Source organism: Lutzomyia longipalpis, chromosome 3 (genome assembly GCF_024334085.1).
Source record: "Lutzomyia longipalpis isolate SR_M1_2022 chromosome 3, ASM2433408v1".
Lineage (NCBI taxonomy): Eukaryota > Metazoa > Arthropoda > Insecta > Diptera > Psychodidae > Lutzomyia > Lutzomyia longipalpis.
The window spans coordinates 18,520,901-18,548,055 of record NC_074709.1 but is presented as its reverse complement, the minus strand read 5'-3'; the positions used below and the strand labels follow the sequence as shown (position 1 = coordinate 18,548,055).

The window sequence follows — 27,155 nt, the reverse complement described above, 5'->3', positions numbered from 1 at the left end:
TGTGGGACACCAACTCTTATAACTGGACGCGTTATGATTGACTTTAACCCAATAATGAAAAGCTTTATTTCATACAGTTTATCCACTAATAACGTTTTTTTTTTTCAAAATTCAACCACAACAAGGCGCTAAAATATGCTTATAAAAAGTTTTAACCTGAGGCGAGAGCATATTATTTAACTTAAAGTGGAATACCGAGTAATACAATATATAGCATTGGGCCGATGATACTTTCATTCATACCTATATTATATACAAAGGAATTCTGCCCTATTAATTCTAGAGGAAGGCGCAGCACATGATGGATTTTTTAGGGAATAAAAAGAACTTACAAGACGAAGATTGAATGGCAATTGAAAAGTTCTCTTTGTTGATGTTTCTTATGTACTTTCATTTCGTGCTTTTTTCCTCTCTTTTCTCCTAACTTTTTTTCCTTTAAAAATCCTCCACTAAAGACACTTTTCGGCATTTGGGGGTGAATATTGATTATTCTGTATTGTATTGTATATATTGTAGGTAGGTATTATGATGTAAGAATATAAAAAAGTCTACATATTTATTTGAGGAATGAAAGATTAATTTTTAACCTACATAATTAAATATTCTAATCTTTAATTTGATTCCTTCATGGATCAGGACGAAAAAAAATTAACTTACAAAATATTTCGAAAAAAGAAAATCATTGTTAAAATTGGTCTACCAATACAATTTCAAGTCAATAAATTAGAAACATTTATATAATTTTGAATTAAATTTTAAATTTTCAATTTTTTATGATTTAAAAAAAAAATCTTTTATATCTCATAATTTCTTATAATGAAAAATCATTCTACTCCTGGTCGTCCCCAGGGATAGTAAACGTTCAAAAGAAAGACGTACTTTCCAAAGCTATCAAACCTTTGGCTGGAAGTGGGTAAATTTCTTTATTAAAAAAAAATGGAAAAGTAAGCACGATTTTCTCTTCTCAGCCCATTAATAAGGTTTCTAAAACGATTTTAGCGTCTTTCATCATTGCTCATCAGGACAATTAGTGATGTACAAATGTACAAATTGTTAGCCCCTGAAGAGTTGCGAGGACTAGCGCAACATAACGCAATATGACGCCTCTGATATACTTGACATGGCTAGCTTCCGGTGAAAATGAAGAGGTGGTAATTTTAAGATTTTTATGTAACCAAAAGAATTTTAAAAGTTAAAATTAAATTCTGACACGTTTTTTTTTAGTTAGATTTTTTTTAATTTATTATGTACATATTTATTTGATAAAGCGGAAGTCATCATGGATGATCATTTCCCCGAATTTTTATTTAAAAATCATTTTTGATTCCTTAAGCAAATAATTTCAGGAATAAAACTCCAGAATATCTACGGACTTAGAAACCTACATAATTATTTTTAGAACTAAACATAGGTAACTGAACCTAAATAAAACTAGGTTCAGTAAAGGACTAGAATGAGGACAATTTGGTATACAAGTCTATAAATAAAAACTATAAGCAAAATTAGCAAACTTCTACTGCTAATGTAGGTATTTATATAATACATAATAAGTAGTTGGTTATAAAAGCCAAAGCTGATAAACTCAGCTCTACTTATTCTCCCGCATACATGGTGGCCGCTATCACCAATTCTGGTGACACAACTTGTGGGATTTAATGAGAAGAGACTGTGGCACATCGTCAAATGAAAATGGTTATTGGAGCCAGAGGGCAGGATATTTGATAAATAAGTTGTATTTATCTGATATTTGCTCAGCACACACGCAAATAATGGACAGGGAATTTCTATTTCCCTTCTTGTGTTTTTTCCTCTCCTCCCCCTTTTTTTCTGTCCAAAGGAAAAGTCACAAAGTAGGGTTGGGAAATTAAATTTTCTTACCGTGATCCACTGTGGCCGTACATCCTTGGAGCAATGAGCTAAGATGAACATCTCATGGATGTTCTTAGGTGGAATTTCGGGATGGTATTACATGTGGAAAGTATTGGCGCACCTGTTGGTATTTTCTGGGAATTCTTCATGGAAATTCCTCGGCACGGGGGTGGTGGGGTCACACTACGGGCAAATACGTAGCAACGGTGTGACCTATCAGTGCATTTTGCGGAATAACAACCAATGGGATGTAGCCTGGTTCGCGGCGCATGTGTGCGAGAAAAGTGGAGGAAAAGTCGGTGGATATTGGATTTGGTGTCGCGAACGTGTGAGCAATTCAATCCCCTCGTGCGCTGTTTTCGTTAGACGTTATTTTATTTATCTGTACCCTCGGGGCTGTGAAGGGTATACAAAAAAGTGAGCTCATAGAGGGTTTGGGGGATGCCTGAAATTGCACTCCATTTGCGCCGTGTTGTCTTTTTGTCAGACCAAAATTGAATCTATTTTTCGTGCGGAAGATTCTGGGTGGCGGGGGAGGGTGAATGAGTGGCAAACGTGGCAAGTAATGAATAATTCTACGAGGATTCTTCAGGAAATTTCCTCTCTATGCTATGCCAACTCCGAAGGGAAAACTTGTGCAGATTTCAGAGCTTTTTTACTGCAGTTTTCCTTCGTATTTTGCCTGGTATTTATTTTTTAAATAAAAAATAAGTTTTTTGCTAATTTTTTAAACTTTCCCTTTGAGCATTTTCATTGAGTTTCTTATCTTTTTCTTATAAAACTCTTACAGAAGAATTTCTTAAAGAATAATCGAAGTCTTGAATGATTAAAAATACTTCTTAAAAGAATCATTTTTTAAAAGTTTTATTTCGAGAGAATTTTTTTCTTTACTTTGTGGACTTTTGGTAACACCCACATAATCTCATTTCTCATGAAGAAGCTTAGACTACTTTTGTACCCCAGATTGCATTATGTTTTACTAGATTTCATTTCCATTTTCACATCTTTTATCTTCTTCAGTTTTTTTTCTCCACATCCTCAAAAAAATGACTCAGAATTGCCGCACTTCTTTAAAACATAAAAACAAAATCCTCAAGAGACGCGTGGAGTTTTTTTTTCCTTGAAGAGTGCAAAAATCCTCCAAAACAACCAACCGGCTGATGAATGGCAAATTTTCACTTCGATGAGCAGAGATTTGCGTCCGAAGGGTTGCCGCGTTAGTTCCTAGACAAGGAAGCCTAAAGAGGTTCTTTCTTTTTTTTTTTGGTTAAGAAAGGAATTTAAGAAAGAGGATGGTCCGATAATCTTCATGTTAATCCTTTGTTTTTGTTACAGCTGATGGTCCTATTTGTCTATTAATGGAATCTTCACCATCATTAGCAGGATAACCGTCCATTGTCTGCGCTAAAGATGCTCCAAATCCCTGCACGTGAGTAACCAACAGAGGATTGGACCTTCCTGTTTAAGGGACTCAATGTAGTGGAAAATATTTATCAATTTATATTTTTTTTTACAAATATGTGTAACCACGTGTGGCATATTTCCCCTTTTATTCACTACTCCCCTATATATTGATAACAAACCTCCACACCAGTGTGCCTGCACGTGCTCTAATTGCGCTCTGCTTGAATGTGAGTGGAGAGTCCGGATGTCGATATATGCAAAAATGCTCTGTGAGTGAGTGAGAGAGCAGAGAAATTGGTCGAGAGGGAAGGTCTGCATGTGGAGGGGATGGTAATTGAGTCGTCATGCCAACTTCTACCCCTAAACCTGTAATATTTATTTGGTGATCTGTGACCATTCGAGTTCAGTCAGTGGTTGTTAGTTCACGCACGAAGACCTCTGTGGAGCATTCAGTTGCACAACGGAATTTATTTAAAGTTCAGAGCAAGTCTCTCCATTTACGCGAAAGGTGCTAAAGTGGACAAAAGTGCAAGAGTTCAGTGAGATTCTGTGATAGTTCTTTTTTCTTGGAATACAATTCATCGTAATTGCCAGCTACAGCTATGATGATGTCTACGTCGCAATTGGCGCTGAGACCTTCGCAAAACAGCCCAATTCCCATTTCTAGGCCACGAGCTGTCTATTCAATAGATCAAATTCTTGGAACACATCCCCACAGAAAAAATAATGGTGAGTGCACGGAAGAATCTGCAAATATTGGGGTCAATCGGCGGCCCAATTGCGGTTATCACAAATATCTACAGTTTCTAATTTTAAAATCTTTATAATGTAAAATGTGTAAAATATTCAGAATCAAGCACTTGGAGCCGTAATGTGTTAAAAACCGTTAAAAGTGATTTTCTTTATTTTGCGGAAAATTATAATTTAGAATTTTTTCTTTGGTTAAAAAAGATATTTAAAAAAATTTCTTCAGAGTTAGAATGGTTAGAATAGTTGTTTTATCTTTATTTTTAGTTTAAAAGAAAGAATAAAATTAGATTGATATAATTTTTATAATATTCTAAAACTCATTTATTAATTCCAAAGTGTTCTGGTGATTAGTGAAAAAAAGAAAACTCATTAAGAAATTAAAATATAGCCAAAAGAAATAAATGTGATAATAATGATAAAATTAGAAAGTGATTGAATAATTTCTATAACAAGTCTTTTAATTAATTTATAATGGATTTTTGAATTTTATGGCTTATTAGGGACAATTTTAGGAGTTTTTCCTAGAAAGGAATCGATAGAGCCTAAAATACATATAGACTTTAAGTGTTGAGGGGTAGGTATGAATTTTCAAACTTGGATTGCATTTAATTTAGCTAAAATTTAAAACTCTTTTATGGCTGATTCTAATCATTAAAGAGAAAATTTAAAGGCAAGGGAATTAAAATTTTTAAAGATTAATAAATGACGATAGTTGTTACAACATTTCTTTCTTAGAAATATACTTAACCCTTGGAATGCGGAGCGGGGTCGTTGAACGACCCCAGCGCTATATTTCGTGTTATATCTCCATAAATATAAAAGATACTATTCCCATCTTTTGGAAATAAGTTCTTTGGTTATCTGAGGAGGTTGTGTAAAAATTTCAGCTCAATCCGTCCACCACAAGAAAAGTTATTAAGGAAAATGTAGAAGAAGGGAATTCAAAAATTGGTGTAACGGCCATGCTGCGGAAAATTTTTTAGAATGAAGTTAGTCACTTCATAAATCATATGATTGAAGGGGGTTGAAGGGTTGTGTTTACTTTTTCACTTTACCTTCTCAGTGTCAGAATTATCGCGAATAAGTGACATAAACAACATAAAACATAATTATAAGCATATAAATGTGCAAAACAATAAAGAATATTCGAGAAATATTGCCATTTATCACGGTGCGGGAAGTGAGGGGAATGTGGGGAAATAGTGAAAAAAATAGTGGTTGCGGTCAACTTCGTGGCAAATTTCTCACGAAGAAAGTGTGAAAAATGAGTGAAAAATGTTTTTCCCTAATATCTTCTTCTGCGTGTTTCCGGGTGGCGAATTTGTGATGCAAGGGGCAAGAGGACTATATAAGGAATCTATAGGCACTAACCCGACAACTCCAGTTTGTATAATTTGGGAGAAAATTTGCCTTCTTTTTGGGGTCGTTCAACGACCCCACCTTCGCATTCTACGTAACTACCAAGGCCTCCGCATTCCAAAGGTTAAGTTTAGAGCAAAATAATGTGAAACAGAACAAAAATCAAATTTTGACCGAATTTGTTTAATTTATTTTTAATTGAATACAATTTCCAATATTTAAAAAAATCATTTGGAATAAAAATCGATTAAATATTTAATGTTGTTTTCTAAGTGCTTGAAATTTTATAAAAGTTCTCTGGAGACAAATTTGTGTTTTTTATGAGTCTGAATAGAGATAATTTAGACCGCTCTAAAGACATTCAAGCTTAAGTTTTAAACTCGTGGATATTAGAATAAATAAAAAATTGTTATTTGACATCAGAATTTTGTTCGAATATAATTAGTTTTTAGAGCAATAATCATTTCATTTAAGAATTAAACGTTAATTTTTCAAAATTACTTAACAATACATTTTACATGTTTTCTGCTGATTAAAATAATTTTTGAATAGGTATCAATGTATAACAATGAAATACCTAGTTTTGCTTCTTAAGAATGAAACACAATGGATTTTTTCTTAGAATTTCTTTTTAATTCAAGACTGTTTCATTTTATTTTATTTATTGTTTAACCATATCATAATAAATTAGAAAAGACCTTTTTTTGTTGAAAGAAAATTATGGAAATGATTGAATTATTTAATAAATATGCAGTAAAGTTAAAAGAGTTTTACACTAACAGTAGAAATATTCATGAAAATAAATTAAATATATTTTAATTCTGCTCAACATTAAATAAACGATGATCGCCATTTTTATCGCAACTATAAACGCCACCCCTTCTCGTTTCAAAGTAAATATAAATCAACCTTCTTAAATAAATCAGAGTTTAACTAAAAATTTAAAATTACTTGTTAAGTTTAACCAGTTTTTAACCATTTCAAGATATAAAATTCACTGGAATTATTTTCCTATAAACTATAAAAACGCCTGAATTACTTAAGAAAGCAATTAAATTATCAAAATTAAAAGTACTTATTAAAGGAATTATTTCAAATTCTTCTTTGCTTTCTTTAATTTCTATTTTTTTTACTTCATTCGAAATAATCCCATCTATATTTCACGTGAGAAAATATTCTTGATTTTCCAGTCGAAATTTTCGATACAAAGCCCAAAAATATTTATGTCTGATCCTCGGTCTGAGCCGCGATTTATTCTATATAGCGCGGCGATCACATTCAACGGAAAATATCTCAAATTTTGCGTCTCTCTGGGAGATGATGTGCTCATTCCATTGGAAAAATATAATCCTCTTGCTTTGTTGCTCAAAGAAGGGGGTTAGTTACTTTGTAATAGGTATAGTGCTAAAAAAAAGTATATGTAAGTGCATTTGGTAATATGGAATATAATGGTGGTTAAATTAAAATGTCCCGCAGGGTCATTGTTGGGAGCCACTCTCATTGAGTTTCGAGTGTTGCGTTTTGTAGTCAAAACACCGATGTTACGAGAAATGTAAATAAAAGAGTGCAACCACTCAATAAATTAATGAAATGTTAATTTAATTCAACCGAATGAAATTTATTAACAAGAGATATTTTCATCAAATTGGGGTGCGGTAGATTTTTTTGCAATCCCTCTCCGGCTTTTATTGAAAAAAAAAGAGGACAGAAGGGGGCTTGATGATGGCAGAAAATTAGAATTGTATTTTTTAATATGTTTTATTATATATTAGTTGGTGTTCCACTTCGTGGCCAACACCAAGTATTGTAATCGTCGGAAAAACCGACCACCTCAGATAGGGCTCAAACTTGGTATGAGCACGTTTTAGACATCCCACATTACGAAAATTATGGTGGAAAATTTTTGATCCGGCCGGCCGGCCTGCCGGCCTGCCGGCCTGCCGGCCGTCCTGCCGGTCGCCCAAACTTTGCCTTATAGTTCGAGAACGGTAACTGATAGAGACTTCCGGTTTGAAGTTTTCTATAGAAATGTGGGTGTAAAATTTCATTTTTTTGCATTTTCAAAATCCAAGATGGCCGCCGTCCGCCATTTTGAAATACCGTCAACCACTTCCCTTATAGCTAGAGGTCTGAAATTTTAGTATGTTGTAGGGCTCAGTGAGACGTTTTCATCAACAATTCATACTTGAAAATCGGTCAAGCGGTTTAGCAAATATGGCGGCCTAAAGCAAAAAGTGTTTTTTCGATATAACTCGAGAACGGCTTGACCGATTTTGACCATCTTGGTATCAAATGAAAGGTATTGGGAAGCCCTACAACTGTCTAAAACATTTCAAGTTTCAAAAACATCCGCAAGAGGCGCTAAAAATAAAAACAAAAATTGCCTAACTTTAAGGGGCCATATCTCCCAACATCTGTTATCGTTTTCCTTTAAATTTGGATATGTTGTAGCCTGACTCAATATCTTTCTTCAGTCCGAAAATGAAAAAAATCTATGTCGCCGTTTAGAAGATATAGCCATTTGAAAAATTCTTGAATTTGAAAAGTTCTAAGAACCATATCTCTTGAACTGCTTGTCCGATTTCGCTCAACTTGGTATCAAATTAAAGGTTTTGCAAAACTCTACAACTTTCTAGAACATCAAAAACTTCTTAAACCATTTCTTCAAGACGAAAAATGCCAAAAAATGTTCTTGTAAAACAAAAAATCTTCATTTTGTGTTCTGGAGGTGACCTTGAAAATTATTGAAATTTATCTCAATTTATAGCCTGTTTTAATACCTTTCCAAAACTAGTCAAAAAATTTCTGTAGGTCTTATAGAACCAGAGATATGACCATTTTTATCCACCAAATTGCCGAATTTCACAAAAAAATCAAAGTCTACTAATTCTGCTCACAAATCGCATTACAACGCATAAACAAACTTCTACACGTTGTGGGACACCAACTCTTATAACTGGACGCGTTATGATTGACTTTACTTTTTGTGGATGCGGCGAAATGCTTGTTATTGCAACATTTAATCGGATTTAATTGATTCATCAGTGATGTATGAAGTTTTTTTTGGTATATTTTTTTCCTCTATATATGGGGATGTTCAATATTAGAGCCAAAGTGTGGGTATGAAGTTTTTACGTGCTCCACAAGGGTAGGATTTGGAGGGTTGAGAGTGCAAAAAGGGACAAAAAGTGTTGAAATTGCTCGAATTTTTTTTGCTTCGATGAATAAAATTGAACGAGAGAATTGGAGCGCAATTTTGAATGCTTCATATAGATTTAATGAATGTGAATTGAAATGAATTTTTGCAGATCAGGAAAATCTCATGAAAGGCGACCCGTCAAAGCTTGAGAGAGACTCCCTTAGCAATGGGCAGGACAATGAGGATGATATGCCTATCATTGGTGACATGGATGGACCGGATATGGATTCAAATGACCTCAGTGGACGACCTAGGAAAATTAGAAGGTGAGATTTTCAAAATTTTCCGAAAAAAATTCCTGTGATTTCCTCTATCTTTGAAATTTTTATTGTTTTAAAAGATTTTTAAAATTAAAATTTTTCTGTTTTTTTTTCTGTAGATCCCGCACAACATTCACAACCTTTCAGCTGCATCAGTTGGAGAGAGCATTTGAGAAAACACAATACCCCGATGTCTTTACACGCGAAGAGCTCGCAAGGCATCTGGATTTGAGTGAAGCTCGTGTCCAGGTTAGTAAAATTTTTCCGCTTGATGAGTTTTCTAACAACATAAATGACAAAAACGATATGAAACTACGTAGCTAAACGCACACGGGAACCGAAGCGAGTGAATCCCACAAGTTTAAATGAAATTAAATTTAGAGCCTCCGGCAAAAAATGCACTTTAATTCCATTTAAGTGATAATGCGTTCCCGGACTAATTGCAGTGCCATATCGGACTTGTTGCCTGCCTTCTTGGCTGTCGATCCAATTTATAATTTTTGTCCATTAATTAAGCAATTGCTGAGGCGAGAAATGTAAAATACCTTTGGCAGTGTGACCCAAGATTTTTTTTTCCGAGAAATATGGGAATTCTAATTGCATTTAATATTATTTCTCAATGCTTTCTGGGGCAAAAATGCACCATAAAGTTCATATGAAGGAAGCTTAATTTGTGAGGAGGGAAGTATTGATTAAGAGAAGTTAGGAAAATTAAAAAAATTCAAGCAGCTTTTCCATGCATTTTTCATAACATATTATATAGAGGATCTGGTTTTATAAAAATTACTTTATATAAATCTGAATTTTTAATATTTCCTGAATGTAGAAATCATTTTTCCTGAAAGAAAATTTTGTGCCTTAAAATTCTTCTGTGTACCTGCTTATATAGTTTTAAACCTTTGTCTAATTTTATTAGCCTCGGTTGGTCTTACATAAAAAGTCAATGGTTCTGTCTATTTTTACCTACTCATTTTACCATTTCCCTCATAAAGCAATAAAAAATCTTTAACAAAGAATTTAATGACCTCAAAGATAATGCGCAATGTAAACATAAGATTTTTGCAGCTCATAAAACCTAAAATTTCCTTAATCTTTTGACTTTGTATAAGTCATTTGTCGGATTTGAGGGTACTAATTATTTGGAATGGTTAATTGTGAAATTTTCCAATGCTTTGTCGGGTATTTTAAGAAGGAAATACATTAATGTTTAGTGAAGAAGCTCAAAGAGAAAAAAATAAATTAAAGGAAAAGAAATCATAAAAGTTTAAGGTTTGTGGTTGGTCAAAAAATACGTTTTTACAGATTAAACTGAAGTTCTAGCAAAAATTCTATACCTAATTTTTTACCTGAAATTATAGTTTTTTTTCCTTTTAATGTTTTTCGTCCCATAAAAATTCTTTCCTAGATTTTTGAACATGATTTTCTTTTGGGAAATAACATAGAAATTTATGAAAATTCAGGAAAAACATCATCGATTGGCCACAATGACCAAATTAGTCATCTTTGTTAGTTTTCGTATTAGAAAATGTGAGTTTTTCTGGGGGAGAAACCCCATTTAAACGACGGAAAACTCGGAAAATCATTATTTCCGTAATAGATTGAGTTCCTAGAATGTCTAATAAAAAATTTATATAAACTGTAAAATAACTTTATAAATCCTTTAAAAAATCTAACAATGAAAATGCAGCTCTTCCCTGTTACAAATTTTCTTTTTAACGAATTTCCATACAGGACCTTATCCTACATTACATAGATAGATAACAGATAATCTAATTTTTTTTTGATACCGAACTTTCCATTAAGTTTGAGATTCAAAAAAAAAACAGAAAAACTTTGAGAAAAGAAGATTTAATCCCGATAGAGGTTCATCAACTAGTTTAATGTACCAACAAAGTGTTTGCCTTTTTGGTGTACAAACTCATCAAAATTCACCGGGATGTAAAACCCGTATTATGTTGCATAAAAAAAATAAGCTTACACGGGATCATTTGATGTCCTTAATATCCGCCATTCTGGAGGCTAATTCACGTACAATTTGTCTGTTTACCCTCTTCAAAAGGGCATCTCCCTTTTTACCCGTGAGATCCCGTGAATGCATATAAATTTTTACTGTGTTGAGAATGTACCTCGTTGAGAAGAGCATTTTGAAAATTTCATCCAAATGATATACAATTGAATGGGATTGAGTACCTCCTCGTCTTTGACTCCGCGCGAGCGGATAATGTTATAAAATGCTATTTGAATGCGTCACAGATTTGATATGTACATATATATGGTGTGTGCTATATTGTGGAAAAGGTTGTACAAAAATGCTACTATGTATGAGGGGATGAGGGAGAGAGAGAGAGAGAAAAAAAGGCCAGAGTCGGTGCAATGGACAAATCCCCGGGGTCGGAATGGGGTGAGGAGCATCGAGTGAATTGGTAAATCCGAAATAATTGCCATGTAAAGCACGTGTAATACGTGGAATTGCCCAATGGTTCTACTAGCGCGTCCTTACTTTTCCACGGAAGAGTTTCAACAGCCCAGCTCACGCGATTTTCCACCCCTTCCCTTGCTCCTTTTTTTTTGTTCCTCTCTCCCACCTACCTATACATTTTTCCCATTGAATTGGTCCCCGATAAAGGGGTTTCCTGCAAAGATTCCCTCGTGGATCTCCCTAACAAGGCAAATCAAAAACGGTCGGTCAAAAATGGATGATAAAATTGTAATACAATCAAAATGTTATAAAACTGCCTCAATGCACGACAATAGGGAATGATTATCCTTAGTAAATGCGCTTCTAAATGGTATCCTGAGTACCTACTCAAGCTAGCCCTAAATGAATACAACAAAAAAAAAGGAGGAAAGAAGGGCTGCATGGGGAATCCCTCGTGTGATGATAAATTAGCAACATACAAGGAAATCCGATGACTAAATTGGGCTCCTTTCGGTGCATTTCCAACGCAGCTGAATGTGAGCAATGAGAGTGGCAATTAGTGCATGCAATTAGGGATAATTTCATATTTAAATAGTTGGGAATTTTGAGTACACTCTCCGTGGAGAATTTCACACTCCGGGGGTGTTCCCAAGAAGATGCTGTCTCCTCTCTCGTGTAACTTTTAGTTAGTTTTGAGTTTGTGAATTATTTAAATTTGAATTAATATTAAATTTATGAGGATTTTTTAACTATTCTCTCTCACATTGAACTTACTATAAATCATTATTAAAAATTGAAATCTGTGAGCTGAGCTATATGTGAATTGCCTACATATTTTAATGAACATTTAATTTTTACTCAAAATAAAAAAAACATGTAAACTGAGAAACGGACACACTATTCTCCTTTAAAATGCCCTCACGTTTTTTTCCCGAAAGCCCCCTTCTACATTCTTATAAAAGTAAAAGAAATTTTCTTAGAAATCTTATAAAAGTTTTTTTTTTCTTCTATTCTTTCCAACCCATGTAACATTTTTTGGTCGCGGCGACGTTATTTCAGGTCGCGGCAACGTCACGCCACAAGTAACAGCGCACGTTGCTGCGACGTAATGGTTACGTAAATGGGGAATTTTTCGACGTCATTGCGACGTAACTACAACGTCGCAGTTTCGTCGCTGCGACCAGGCATGCGACCACAAACGTAACCGCGACGTCGCCGTTACCTCCCTGTTACGTCGTCGAGTAGCGATGACGTTGCCTTTACGTCGCGGTTACGTCGCAATTTTTCGCACTGTCTGTCTCTTTTTTCCTCTTGAACATTCAACATTTCTATATTTTCTCTTTCTTTTTCTTTATTTATACCAATGCCATGGTGATGGCGCCATGAGTTATTACAACAAATATCCATACGGAATAATTTCATGGCGACCATCGCGTATATTATTTATTTTTATATGCATTTTTTGGGAAGTCATCACACCTATGAAATATATGCCAATTTAACTACCGTCGTGAAAATTAATGTAGATTCATTTAATAATGCTCCTTTATTCAAAAATAATGATTTTCAATTATTTTATTGCCATTAAAAATTGAATTTTCTTGATTAATTTTTTTTTATTTTTCTAAAATTAGATTTATATATTCTAAGGTGGAAAAACTTTAAAATATTGCTCAATATATTATAGAAATGGAGAAATAATTTATTTAATTTTGCATTGCAATATTTGAATTCGCGCCAAAATAACCGCCACCAAAAGCCGTAGCCATGACACCCAAAAAACTAAACTTCCGTCGTCGCAAAATCCTACGATTTTTGTCGGACATTTCCAACATTACTCCACTTTTATATTTATAAAAAATTACTACTTTTAAAGAAATAAATGAAATAGCAGAAATTCTCACAACATAGCTATGACATAAGCCTATTATTAACCATAATTAATTTCATTTATGTTTTAAATTATTTATTACGTAAAAATAAGGCTTTTTCTGGACGTTAAATAATTTAAATAAAAATGTTTTTAATTTACTTTCAAATTATAAGTTTTTTTTAAAAAAAATTTCGCATCTATCAAAGATATATATTTTTTTAATTTAAATTTATTTTGGATCATTCTGCAAAAAACGGATTTTACCCACTTTGTAAAAACATTGGATTTTTTTTTTAATGGGCAAATTCAGCTCAGTGTCAGTTCTGTGAATGATTTTTTAATGGGCAAATTTAGAGAGCGTCATTTCAGTCAATTAAAGTGTGTGCAAAAAAAATACATTATTAATTATGTCGTTGTTGAAGCCTGCTTTTAAGGTAATAAAAACGATTGAGGGCAATGATGTTATGTTGTCAGTGGTGCCAAGTTCCTGGGAGAACAACGGCGTTCTGTTTTGGCCTTCTGGTGTAAAATCAGATAAGATTCGGAAGGATCCAAGTTCCGTTCCAAGTATGTATAATTAATCGAAGATGGAATATGTAATAATATCTTTAATTGAATTTTAGGTGCAAATTGGACGAGACATGCTTGTTTTGTCCTTAAGAAGGATATTGTTTCGTATTCAAAAGCTATTGAATACCAAAAGAAATTCGAACAAACAGCCACGGAAGATGAGCAAAACATCGCCAACGAAGGAGATTCAGAAAGTGAGGAAGAGAGAGAAATTCATAAATCGAAGCGCTCAAGGACACATGAAATGTCTTTCAGTGACTACACGCCCCTAGTGGAAGCAGCGAATAATCCTGAAAAGGCAGTTCTTGGAACTTCAATGAATATTGATAGCATTGGCATGTGCTGTTGTGACGGATCAAAGTTTGATTCACTAAAGCGAGAAGGTATTAATTGTCATTATAAACCTATTAACTATATAAGAAGTTGATATTTCACGGTATGAGATTTATGCGTTAGGTAAAATTTAATTAATAAGGCTCTTTGTGAAATGAATTTTACTGATAATCAAAATTATTCTCATTTGTATTCATTTATTAACTACAAAAATTAGCTAATTTAAGAAATATCTTGTCTTGCAATATAAGTTATACTTGTGTTTGTAAAGAACTTAATCCTAAGTACAGATTAGATTTAAAAAAATGTAGAATCTTTTTTTATATAAAAATATATTTAAATGAAGTTCAATTATATTATTATTTTTATAAAATTTTTGAGATTTTAATAACCCCAGAAAAGAGTTCTTAAAATACATACATAGTTACAATATCCATACGATAAAATAATAGAGTCGGAAAAAATTCAATTCGAGCCTGATCAGAATAAGTTCTAGTATTTTTTATTAGTTTTGTTTGAAGTGAAATATCTCTACTATTTTTGTGGATTCATACGTATTTCTTTTCAATTACACATTTTTTTTATATGCAGTTCAAAATAACACAACAGTGTCAAAGGAGCGACTGACCGTAGAGAAAGAGAGACTTGCTATTGAAAAAGCGAATGGAATAAAGCTTGATAGGATCTTGGATCTGATCAGTAAAGGAAGCACTTCTACAATAGGAAATGGTGAAAACACGACTTCGAAGATGTACACTGTAATGGATGTCTTTGATGCGGAATCTGAGGGACTACCTATCGTTGCAGTTGAAGGAATTCGAGAATTTGACAAAAAATTGCAAAATCCGGAATTTAAAGAGAAGTTCATCAAATACTGTCAAAGTTACGCGGGTACATCAGGATGTGCCGATTGGAAAATTGCTTTCAGTCTAGTAGATTTGATATTTGACAGACAAGTTCTCATACACTTTTCTTGGACAGGCGTTGCAAAGGGAAACAACTCAAAAATCGCCTTTAACCAATTTAAAGAAATAATTCAAAGTTTTTCTCTAATAATGAAGAGAGCAAATAACAATTTTTCAATGAAAGACACTGAAAAATTTTTCAAACAAAAGATTTTGAAACATGCTTTCTCCAGGGCACATCGGCGACTAGAAGTTAATCCAGACCGTAACAGTGATGAAGCCACCGAGCCACCAGCATTTGATCTTCCACCTGTTCATCTATGAATTAAAATGTCCTCAAGTAAATTAATTACAATGAAAAACCCTTAATGTATATTTCCAGAATTTATTTACAATTTATTATTTCAAAGTATGAATAAGAGGAATAAAAACTGATGTGTTTAAATATTTTTGTCTAGAAAATTTACACTTAATTTCTCTGATGCTATACAATTTCTTGTCTTCATATTCAATTGAGTCAATCTTATAAATATTGAGAAGAGATGATCGAATCGGTATTTGAAAAAAATCTTGATATGCACCTCCAATTTTCTTTCCATACACATAGAATTCCCCATTCATTTTTGTAAAATTCACTGCGGCGATAATTTCGTTATCAAAATTAAGGAAATATTTATTTTTGCGCCCAGAATTTAGCATCAAGTCCGTGCGTAGGATGAGGGTGGAAAATGTGCCATGGCAATCGCCAATTTCGTGAATATCTGAGGTTTTATTTTTGAGTTGTGGCACTTTAATTTTATCTTTCAAACTAATACAAGATCTCTCACACAATCTTTTCGCCACCTGGGCTAGAGGACTTCTGCCCATCCTTATAAGACGTTTTACATCTTGCAAGTGATTTTCGAATGGATAGGAGCTTATTGAGGGGAGTGCTCCCAATTGACGTACATCGTCCGCTACGTGCGTAAGATTATGCACGTTAGAGCTTATGCTATCGATGCCATAAATGATTTTAAATTTTTCTACAAAATCAACAAGCATTTTATCGGCTATGGCGTAGTACTTTTCATAGAAGTTCGTAGAAAAAATTGTGATTGCGCAAAAAAGCAACAAAAAATGTTGATAAATATGTTCAGCAACGTGATTCTTTAAAATCACTATTCCTACATAGAGCAGAAATGCCCTATATTCCGTGCCTTTCCAATATCGTAGGACAGATAGTCCACGAACTTGCCGCTGAATCTCTTTCGGCATGTATTCATTTGCCGCACTGAGCAATCCCGAAATCATATTTATCTCTGTTGCTGACCACTTCATACGAAAATTAAAACCTCCAAATGAATAACCATATAGTAACTTGCGGCATATTCCTAGATCAATTAGATGTAGCGTGTCCGCAACTGGGAATTGAGTAACCATATTAATTGGCAAGTTTTCCAATGGAGATCGTTTCTTGTGGTGTTCTTCATCAATTCGATTTCTGAATGTCAAATCAGTCCGTAGTTGAGCATTGATGTCCGGGAAGCTCATGTGTTTTCCCGAGGAGTAAAAGAAAATTCCATCTGTTGTACATTTAGTGCATCCTTTGTGATGATTAAAGTACACGCATCCTGTAGAGAAAAAAAAACTTTTAGCTGTTATTCTTTCAATTTAAGTATAAAATTAAAAAAATCAGAGCTCATAAAATTATCGGTGTATACAATGTGAAACTAGAATTATTGAAAACGATTACTTATAATAAAGATTTTTTTAAAGTTTAATTTAGATCACAATTGAGTTTAAAACACCCTGGCTATTTTTTAATTAAAAAAAAACTTTCCCTTCTCTATTTTTTCCTTATCGTCATTTAACTTTTTTATACATTGTATTTTTGTTCATTCTACTACTATACTAATACGGGTACTGTACCTTTTATAAAGGAGCGCGCCGGGGAATCACAAATGAAACTGTGAATGTGGATCTGAAGAATATTAGAGTTGATGGTAATACCATTCGTGAGAATTTCGTTCAAATCGTTGACAAATGGAAGCAGAAATTCATTAAGATCTTCTGGTTTTGCGTTCCCACAATATACAGAAATCACTTGGGGTGGAATTTCTGGAGCCTCAATGATTCTGAAGAGTATAGGCCACAATTGGCTCGTAGACGATTTGCTTATGGGAAGTCCGTCCACATGAAATTGTAGATTGATCTCCTCATCTTGGGTTATGTTTGAGAAGCATGTCATTAGAGTCTCCCTGAGCGGCTTATGCCACAGTTCTCCCCCATTCCTGAGCTTACTAATATTTACTGTTGCTGGAGTGTGAAGCAATGTTCTGGGGTCTTTCGGTAGATAAGCGAATTCCTTCTGGCTTCTGAGTAGCTGCAGAAGCTCTTTAAGCCTGTTTTGATTAATTGAATATCCGAACTTACGGAGATCATCTTTAAACTGGGCTTTAGTGGTAATTTCATCTTCGTCGTGTTCACTTTCATCTGAAGTCAGAGGTGCTCCTGAAATATAGAAATAAATTAAAATAATATTAACTTTTTCCTTATATTAATTCCTTTTTTTTTGCATTTTTAATAAACACCAACTTTAAAACACACGATAAAATTATTAAATGTTTCTTATCTTTTAAGTAATTATGAATAAAGAAAAATAATCATAAAGTTTAATTTTTAAACAAATACAAAAATAAATTTAAGGCAAAGTAAAAGCCGAATATTTACATACATACCTAGATCATCTAGATCAATTATAGAATCATGAGGATCCTGAATAAATTCATACATTGTGGGCGTATGATTCTCGACCAAGTGGTCATCTGGTAGAAGTCGATTTTGTGAGGAACTGGACTCTCCTCTCTGAGGTTCATATCGTTGCAATTGAAGCATTAATGGTTTATCATCTTTTCTTGTGTTCGATTGTTTCAAATACCTATAAAAGGTGCTGGAATGCTTGAATTTTCTTGAACGCTTCATTTTTTCAAAATTTTCACGCTTCTGAAATTACTTCACTTGCACCCATTAAAAAATGAAAAATTGTCACACGCGAATTCTGAGGACAATTGAACGTTATTCACCTGATTATTCCATGGCAATATAATCACATTTGGTTTCTTGTGTAAAAAGAGTATTTCACCTTCTTTTTTAGAAACTCAGATGAACCCGTTTTTTATTTTATTTAAAAAAAATGTCGGAAATTTTCAAAGAAATTTTCTTACTAAAGCAATTTTTGCAGTTAGGGACCAAGAAATTAAAAAAAAACTACATTAGGTACTATTTTTTAATCATTTTGTATTTGAATATTCTGAAAAATACCTAAATTAAGGATCAATGTAAAATAAATATTTTAGAATCAATATAAAAAATTTTACACCTAAAATAATACATTTTTGTCAAAAAATTTCTAAATTACTTAAAAATTTTTCATCACAAAACGAGTTCAAAAAAGTCTTTGCTCTAATTTACCTCACCCCGCTTTGCGAGGATTTTTTGTGCAAATTTTAGAAAATTAAATTTGAAATTGGATATTGATAGATTTAATGGAAAATTTAGTCGTTGGTGACATGCTTGGTAACAGTAGTTTCTGTACCAAATTTCATCGCGATCGGACCAACGGTGTAGAAATGCATAGCTGAAAAGACAAGAAATCCTTTCTTTATTATTATGAATTATTATATTAATATTAATGAAGTCTCATTTCTATTTTAAAAAAGGAAAAAAAATATTGAATATGTATTTCGGGGATTTCGGGCAATAGAAAAAAAATCAGATTTTTAACAATTGGGCTTACAATACGAATCCAATGGTTTTAACTCCGTCCGCATTTATAGTATTCCGGAAATGAGCTTCAATTATCCTACAGATGCCTTGAATCTACTAAATTGATGGCAATGATATTCGCGTCGAAGCACTCATTGTCTCCAATAGGATTGGATGTGTCTCACAGGCTTCTCACTCTTATTCAAGAGCATGCCAAATTTCACAACGATTCTACTCCACGTTGATGATTCCTAGAGAACAAAAAAAATATTTTCAAAAATGGGCTTTGTGGGTCCTGACTCTTAGTGATATGAGACAAATACATACGTCATGAGAATATTCTGTTGTGAAGAGCAAGTTTCCCAGACCATTCCGGAAGCGCACCAGAGCACACAGACGTAGCTCAATGGTCCAATCACCTGATATAGCAACCACTATTGTATATATGTATGTATGTACAGTAGATGTACGTACATTTTGATCGATCACCTTAAGTGTTTGGTAAAAGATGATGGCTTGCCCAACAGAAATGATTCTGAAGAAATTCTTAATAGCCTGATATTTCTCCTCAAAGTCGCAACAATCACATATGTAGTATTGCTTGAATAGACGTTTGAATTCACGCGATTTAGCATAGAAAACACAAAGATGGACGTCATTCCAATCCGCAATTGAGTCAGCATACTGAGATTCTGCAGTGGTTGAGCGATGACTGTCGTCTGATGGTTTATTCGTTATGGTGCACATTCCCTTGTGAAATTTAGGCTTAAGATGAAATGCATAGGATCTAATCACGTTTTTGCACGTTTTTTCTCCAATTTTTTTGAAAAGAAAAATTTTGTTGACAAAATTTCACATTTTTCCATTAAACAATTATTTAAAAACTCCTGTTATCTTCTTACCTTGCTCTCCTTACCTCTCTTGTAAAGGAAGCACTGAAGAAATAAAAACCGATTCATGAAATTTCACTTACTTTCCTGTTATGTAACTTTAGCGGAATTTCTTGTACAAAAGTTAATTAATTTTCAGTTAATTCACCGGTTTCTGAGGAACTCCTTCGAAACGGCTGGGCCGATATTGATGAAATTTAGCATGGGGGTAAAGGGGTGCAATACGAGTTGCAAGCGCTATATGGGATTCCGCCCCAACCCCTCTTTCTAGCACCCTTACAGAAAATTTGTTTTTTTTTTTACTATTTCTACCTGGTCAGATAATAGGATTTTTCTATTTTAAAAATTTTTCAGGGTACTTTATTATTCATCTCCTTTACTCCCTTCACTAATATACGCTCCCCTTTTGTAGCTTTCAATTGTGTTTGCTCACATGTGATTGGAGGCTCGGGTTGACTAGTCTAAGAATACTTTTCCTGAATTTTTATTATATTTATTTTTTTTATAATATAGGACCAGGGGGATGCCCAACCCCGAGAAATCAGTACTTTTCGTGAGGCAGCAGGTTCTTCCGATCAAAAGAAGGGATCAGCTTGCACAATTCCACTTGCAATCGAAAGTACATTTAATTAGCTCTCGGTTGATCCCTTCTCATCATCGAAATATCATTATTAATATAAAAAAAGTTAAAGTGTTTCTCGGGAATCGGTCGAGATTGAGCGAGATTCGAGAATTCCTCATACATTTTGTTCAACAAAAAGTGACTTTTCTTCACTGAAAATGAGGTTAAACCATCCCCTTGTATAGGACAATTTTGTGAAATCAAATCGAGTTCATTTAATATTTTTGTTTCATATTTCTGGTTAGAGCCAAATTATTTTGTAAAAAAAAATATTATCTCGTATATTGATTTTTAAGTATTTTTTCTTTAAAAAGCTATTAAAAATATTTTTTAAAATTTTTAATAATAATTATTAAATTTGTCCAATAAATTGTCCTGAAATTCCGCAGAAGAAGTCGGCACAAGTTCTTTTGTTGGGTGCAAGAAGGAATCTTGGTGACATTTCATGTCAAAGATTTTCAATTTCTACCTTCAGAAGCAGAAATTGATCCATTTTCTTACTAATTTCCATCAATGCATGCCATGTAATGCCATGAAACATTGATCCAGGTACTCTGGATTCTATGCTACCTTGTATTTTTCCACATCTAGAAGAAAATTTGCTGGGAAATTCCCTATTTATGTGATGCTTCCCATTGTTTACATTTTTGGGGACGTTGCCGCGAGGTAACCGCTACGTAATAACACGACGTCGCAAAATTACCAAATTGGTCGCGAAAATTACCAACGAATACATCTTATGATTTTATGCATTTTTAGCTATATTTACGCCCACGAATCCACTAAAATATCCTTGCTCTCCCATAAAATGAAGGTAGAGCAAGTAATTTGATCAAATAATTAAATATTTGAGCTATTTTGGGAAGGTAACTATCTTTCATTGCGAGTGTGGTCGCGGTTACGTCGCAGCAACCTTCAGATATGACCATTCGGCTACCACTCGTTCATGAGGTCGCGAGATGACCAAATTGGTCACAAATGTTACCATGGCGTATGCTTTATTATTTTAGGCATATTTTATCATTTTTCTGCCAACCAATGCATTGAATTATCCTTGCTCTTCTATAAAATGAAGGTCTAGCAAGTTATTTGATTAAATAATTAAATATTTAGTCAGTTTTTGCAAGGTAACAAAAGGTCATTGAGAGTGTGGTCACGGCGACGTTGCGCGCGACCATATTGCGACGTTACGCCTACCATACCTTCACGACGTCACAAGATTACCAAATTAGTCGCAAAAATGACCAAATGTTCTAATTTGAATAAAAACTAAATTATTGAAGTATTTTTGAGGATAATTTGTATTGGTAATTCATATTTTCTCATTTTATGATTTTTACAAGAAAAATTGCATTAGAAATGTGAATATTTTGTACAATTTGCACAAAAATGTTTTCATGGTAATTTTTGTGACGTAAAGGTTTCGTAACAGCGACGTCGCAACCGCTACCATATCGGTTGGTAACAAGGCGACGTAAAGGTTACGTCGGCACAACGTTGTGTGACCAAATCAGCTCTCTGGTGGTCACAAAATGTTACATGGGAACTCTTTTACTTTTTTTTATATAATGATTGAAAAAATAAGTTTCAAAAATTTTCTCATTGATTGATAATTTCCGAGTAAAGCTTCCTCATTGGCTAAGCCTGTATGTTCTACCTAAAAGGGTATGCTTCAATACAAGGTTAATTGAAAAATCAATCTCTGCACGAAGTGAAGAATTTCAATTTGCAAAGGGACGACCGTGGGTGATGAATAGGATATTTTAAAAGACGGATTTTCGGTCTTGTTCTCGGCTAATTAACTTTTATTTCCGGCCAACGTTTCGGACTATTTTAGTCCTTCCTCAGGGCAGTCAATGGACAAAATTAACCACGTCACGAAGTACAGATTGGCCACCAATGAGAGGAGCTAAAGAAAATTGTGTTGTAGATGTAGTGATTTTTGATCGATTCGTGACGTGGTTAATTTTGTCCATTGACTGCCCTGAGGAAGGACTAAAATAGTCCGAAACGTTGGCCGGAAATAAAAGTTAATTAGCCGAGAACAAGACCGAAAATCCGTCTTTTAAAATATCCTATGAAGAATTTCAGTTTTTTACTCTGGAAATTTCAAAAAAGTATTTTTCTATGAAGCTTATATGACAAAGAGGAATCATATAAACGATAGTCATTGAAAAGTATTGATAAAATTTCCCGGAAAATCTCCTCTTTTCCCATTGATGTATCTATATATGTACAGTACATATATTTTTTTTATCTATGCACAATTATTTGCAATATCTTGTCAATTTATGTTAGTCGTCGGAGGGAATGGGAGTATGAGAAAATTCTTCAATTGGTATAAATACTTCCTGCCTGTTGAGCTTATTACGTTCGTGATTCGATGGAAACGCTACTTTTCGCTTTAGAAATTTTTCACTCTAATTCTGCCAATTTTCCACTTCATCATACCAAAAATCTTTTTCCTTATTGTATTGCATTATCCCCATGAGCAACACATTTTCATTTTTAAAAGAACCTCACACGCCCCTTTATAAAGGGGGGGTGGCTCAGGCGGCTCATTTTTTTTGCCCATGTTACACAACTCCCAGATTGAAATGCGGCATGTAATTTTATCCAATTTTGCTAGCCATTCGTTGCCAGTGAATTGGAAGGAATTTAAAACGAGTCACTTAGGAGAGTGAGATGGGGAATGTGAGCGTCTGTTAATTGACAATATGTCAATTATCTCGCCAATTATCTCTCCATAAGACTTCAATGGTTGTGAGGCGGGTCCTTTTGTGGGAAAATTGAGGGTGGAACGGGGGATGGAATTCATGTGCGGAAGTAGCTAATTTTCGCTTCAACAATTTCCACCCGGGAAAATTTACCCAGAGACCATTGTCAATCCTCGGGATGTTACGCATAGAGAATTGCTGGCAATTGGAACATTTTCGGGCAATTTGATCACCGAAGAATGAAATTACTGCTAATTACATCACTAGGGATAGGGTAGGGAGTTTGAGGGGGTTGATAGATTTTAGGGGTATTTTTTTTAAATTTTTTTTTTATATATTAATCATTTCTTTAAATGTTTTTGAAATCAAGGCTTTTAAGAAAATTTATTCAGATTTTCTCTTCTTATTTTTAAAAAATATTTTTATTTTATTTAGCCAAAAAAACAATTTCGTATTCAATAATATACGTAATTTTGTGAAAATCTTCATGCTATATACATATACATACCTTAACGTTAATCCTAAAGGAAGTATGTTAGAAGGATTGAAAATCCACAAGGGTGAACTTCCGATTGGGCATATTGTGTGAGTGTGTGCTCCAGCCATGAAAGGGAGGCACAATGCCACCAATTTGAGGTTCTGAATAATGTGATAAAAGCCTCCTTCCAAAATGCGAATCTTTGATTACCACCCCCCACATTTCCTTCAGAATCTCTGCATCTCCGTTCAATTTGCCATTCACAATTTGTGCCAGGAGTTTGAGGGAGCACGACTGTGTGAATTGATTCACTCAAATGCACTCTAACAACTTATAATTGACACTAATTTAGGGTGGGAGGGGGATGACACAATTCTGGAGGGATTGGTATCTCTGGATTAATTTTGTAGTAGAGATGACACTAAATAAGTAAATAAATATTTTTGAATTATAGAATTTTACGCAAAGTGTGTTAAAGGATATTATGCGTGTAGGCTGTAAAGCAATTCCATTGAAAAGGTACACCCAGCGTAAAGGAGTTTAATCACTCATGTATGGAAAAATGATGGGACATGGTTATATTTGCCATAAAATTTCTGGATTTAGCTGCGAAAAGCCGCCAAAGATTTACCAAAAGATGCAAAAATGTTCAGAAACGTGAGAATGTTTGTTGAAACTTGCTGATTACTATCAAAAATCTCGAACTGATGATCCTATAACGCATAATGTTAACACGGAGAACGCAGAACTTTACTTTTTTTTTCAAATTACTTTAGTACCTGATGAAGATGAGGTATGATCTTGAAACGTCAATTTAATAGTACAGATTGGCCATCAATGAGAGGAGATAGAGCAAGCCGTCTTGTAAGCCGAGACTTTTATAGTCTGAAACGTTGGCTTTGAATAAAACTTGATTAACCGATCTTGAGACCGAAACTCCGACTTTTAAGAAAAACCCATTCATCGCCTACGGTCGTCTCTTTACTAGATCAATTTATAATTTAAAATTTTCCATTTTTAACATATTTTCAATCGTTTATCAAAAAGTCGACTAAACATAAAAAAACCTACTACATACTCAGATTACTTCACATAAAAATTTATGCTATTAGTTGGTATACCACAATCGTGGCATACCAAGTATTGTAATCGTCGGAAAAACCGACCACCTCAGATCGGGCTCAAACTTGGTATGAGCACGTTTTAGACATCCCACATTACGAAAATGGTGGTGGAAAATTTTTGATCCGGCCGGCCGGCCTGCCGGCCGGCCGGTGCGCCAAACTTTGCCTTATAACTCGAGAACGGTAACAGATAGAGACTTCCGGTTTGAAGTTTTCTATAGAAATGTGGGTGTAAAATTTCATTTTTTTGCATTTTCAAAATCCAAGATGGCCGCCGTCCGCCATTTTGAAATAACGTCAATCAGTTCCCTTATAGCTAGAGGTCTGAAATTTCAGTATGTTGTAGAGCTCAGTGAGATGTTTTCATCAACAAATCATACTTGAAAATCGGTCAAGCAGTTTAGCAAATATGGCGGCCTAAAGCAAAAAGTGTTTTTTCGATATAACTCGAGAACGGCTTGCCCGATTTTGATCATCTTGGTATCAAATGAAAGGTATTGAGAATCCCTACAACTGTCTAAAACATTCCAAGTTCCAAAAATGGCCGCAAGAGGCGCTAAAATCAAAAACAAAAATTGCCTAACTTTAAGGGGCAATATCTCCGAATCCCCATCTTAGATTTCCTTGAATTTTTGATATGTTGTAGCCTGACTTAATATCTTTCACCAGCCCGAAAATGAAGAAAATCTATGTCGCCGTTTAGAAGATATGGCCATTTAAAAAATTCTTGAATTTGAAAAGTTCTAACAGCCATATCTCTTGAACCGCTTATCCGATTTGGCTCAACTTGGTATCAAATTAAAGGTTTTGCAAAATTCTACAACTTTCTAGAACATCAGAAACCTCTAGAACCATTCCTTCAAGACAAAAAGTGCAAAAAACTGTTTCGGTAGAACAAAAATCCGCCATTTTGTGTTCTGGAGGTGACCTTGAAATGTATCGAAATATTTGTCAGATTATAGCTTATTTCAATACCTTTCCATAACTAGTCAAGAAATTTCTGTAGGTCTAATAGAACTTAAGATATGAGCATTTTTATCTTCCATATTGATGAATTTCATAAAAAAATCAACTTTGCCTACTAATTCTGCTCACAAATTAAATTACAACGCATAGACTGACCCATCCGCGTTGTGGTATACCAACTTTAATAACTGGACGCGTTATGATTGACTTTCTTGCAGGTTTGGTTTCAAAACCGTCGTGCCAAATGGAGAAAGAGAGAGAAAGCCATGGGACGTGATTCATCGGGCTTCTTGCACCACGAACAAGGTAAAAAATTGATAAATTTAATTCTACATTAATTTACACACCGCAATACAAGACGTGAAGCAAGATGTTTAACATTTGGGAGATTTATTTAATATTAAAATATTGATATTGGCATGCGTGCGTGCATTCTTAAAATAGTTTTGCCAGCCTCAAAATTGTCTCACCAAATGCACAAAATGTGGTCAATTGATGTGGGTATAATTTTGAAGTAATTTGCTCAACAATGACGATTATTGACACAACAAAAGTTACCCCATTCCACAGTCCCAACGGGGTACCACCACCAATGTATACCTATGTACATATATAACGTGGCGAGGGTAGAATGGGCAATGGCGGGAAAAGTGTATAATTAAATATCAATTAACAAGTGTCTCTGTTAGCCACCACCACCAATTCCCATGTGTTTGTTAATAAATTAATGCACCACCATCGCACCGTGTCGATTTTTGCTGAAAAATATCTCACATATATTTGTCGTGCAATTAAATTGTTATTACGTCTATATGAGATTCTTATCTTCGCACCACCCTGTCGGTTGCGTATCGCATGTTGTAATTTTTACCTCATTGATTGTTGTATTTTGTGTTGCAGGACTTCCAGAATTTCCACTTCCGATCCCACTGGCGCACAACTTGGGCCACCCAACAATTCCATCGGAGTTTTGGCCGACAAATTTTGCCCTACACCCATCGCTTATTTCCCCAAATCACACACTCATCCATCAGAATATCCTGCCCAACTACAAGCTTCCCAATTTCCATGCTATCCTGTCGCAATATATGGGCCTCAATCTCTTCAGCGGCTACCCGCAGAATCTCTCCGTTAACACCAATGGGCGCCAAAGTCCAACAACAAGCCCCAAAGATAGCCCAAAGGAAGCTGAAAAGTAGACACAGCATGAGGATTTGGCTACATACAGAAAGGATATTTTGACTTTCGCCAAAAGAGGTTCTGCATGTTTGTGGGGGTGTGTAAAAGAAAGGATGTAAATAGGTGCCATACGGTGGAGAAAACCAAAGCAGAAAAAAGACGCTGAAGAGTGAGGAAAAAGTCCATGAATATATTGTGAAGATGGGCCATTACATTACATTTTTTCGTTGAAGAATCTTTGCAATGTAGGTATTAATAAAGATTAAGGAATTCGTAAAACAAATCAAGAGTGTTTTAATTCGGTTTTAATAATGCTAAATGCAAAGAAAAAAAAATGAATTTTATGATAGTTTAATGCAGCAGTCAATCTTGACGAGAGGGTTGGTATTAAGGGGGGTCTCTTGGGAAATCTGTTAGAATTTACACATTTTTAATGTTGTAATTCTCTTGGGGTGTTCTTAAACTTGGATATCCGATTATGGTTACATTTGTAG

General features: G+C 34.3%; 5 protein-coding genes across 5 annotated transcripts in view; 4 read left to right on the top strand and 1 right to left on the bottom strand.

Annotated features, from left to right (window-relative positions):
- Positions 1 to 27,155, top strand: part of LOC129792365 (transient receptor potential cation channel subfamily A member 1) — a 1,125,827-nt gene that overhangs the window by 439,191 nt on the left and 659,481 nt on the right. The window lies entirely within an intron of this gene.
- The window catches only part of LOC129792430 (PIH1 domain-containing protein 2), a 927,269-nt gene that overhangs the window by 240,633 nt on the left and 659,481 nt on the right, over positions 1 to 27,155 (top strand). The window lies entirely within an intron of this gene.
- Positions 3,665 to 26,944, top strand: LOC129792446 (aristaless-related homeobox protein). The gene is made up of 5 exons (XM_055831511.1): positions 3,665 to 4,002; positions 8,691 to 8,847; positions 8,961 to 9,090; positions 25,701 to 25,788; positions 26,383 to 26,944. Exons 1-5 carry the CDS (start codon positions 3,876 to 3,878, stop codon positions 26,679 to 26,681), a joined length of 801 nt encoding a protein of 266 aa, XP_055687486.1. The 5' UTR covers positions 3,665 to 3,875; the 3' UTR covers positions 26,682 to 26,944.
- On the top strand, positions 13,490 to 15,388 carry LOC129792434 (uncharacterized). The gene is made up of 3 exons (XM_055831496.1): positions 13,490 to 13,700; positions 13,757 to 14,086; positions 14,628 to 15,388. Exons 1-3 carry the CDS (start codon positions 13,541 to 13,543, stop codon positions 15,263 to 15,265), a joined length of 1,128 nt encoding a protein of 375 aa, XP_055687471.1. The 5' UTR covers positions 13,490 to 13,540; the 3' UTR covers positions 15,266 to 15,388.
- LOC129792384 (uncharacterized) lies at positions 15,313 to 17,911 on the bottom strand. Its single transcript, XM_055831387.1, has 3 exons — positions 17,659 to 17,911; positions 16,850 to 17,431; positions 15,313 to 16,551 (listed from the first exon to the last, which is right to left on the bottom strand). The coding sequence occupies exons 1-3, from the start codon at positions 17,900 to 17,902 to the stop codon at positions 15,341 to 15,343; spliced, it is 2,037 nt and encodes a 678-aa protein (XP_055687362.1). The 5' UTR covers positions 17,903 to 17,911; the 3' UTR covers positions 15,313 to 15,340.

Coding starts and splice junctions, on each gene's coding strand:
- LOC129792434 (XM_055831496.1), top strand. CDS start 13,541: ATGTCGTTGTTGAAGCCTGCTTTTAAGGTAATAAAAACGATTGAGGGC. Junction 13,701..13,756: donor GGATCCAAGTTCCGTTCCAA/GTATGTATAATT, acceptor ATTGAATTTTAG/GTGCAAATTGGACGAGACAT. Junction 14,087..14,627: donor TGATTCACTAAAGCGAGAAG/GTATTAATTGTC, acceptor TTTTATATGCAG/TTCAAAATAACACAACAGTG.
- LOC129792446 (XM_055831511.1), top strand. CDS start 3,876: ATGATGATGTCTACGTCGCAATTGGCGCTGAGACCTTCGCAAAACAGC. Junction 4,003..8,690: donor TCCCCACAGAAAAAATAATG/GTGAGTGCACGG, acceptor GAATTTTTGCAG/ATCAGGAAAATCTCATGAAA. Junction 25,789..26,382: donor CTTCTTGCACCACGAACAAG/GTAAAAAATTGA, acceptor TTTGTGTTGCAG/GACTTCCAGAATTTCCACTT.
- LOC129792384 (XM_055831387.1), bottom strand. CDS start 17,902: ATGAAGCGTTCAAGAAAATTCAAGCATTCCAGCACCTTTTATAGGTAT. Junction 17,432..17,658: donor AATTGATCTAGATGATCTAG/GTATGTATGTAA, acceptor TCTATATTTCAG/GAGCACCTCTGACTTCAGAT. Junction 16,552..16,849: donor GGCGCGCTCCTTTATAAAAG/GTACAGTACCCG, acceptor TTTTCTCTACAG/GATGCGTGTACTTTAATCAT.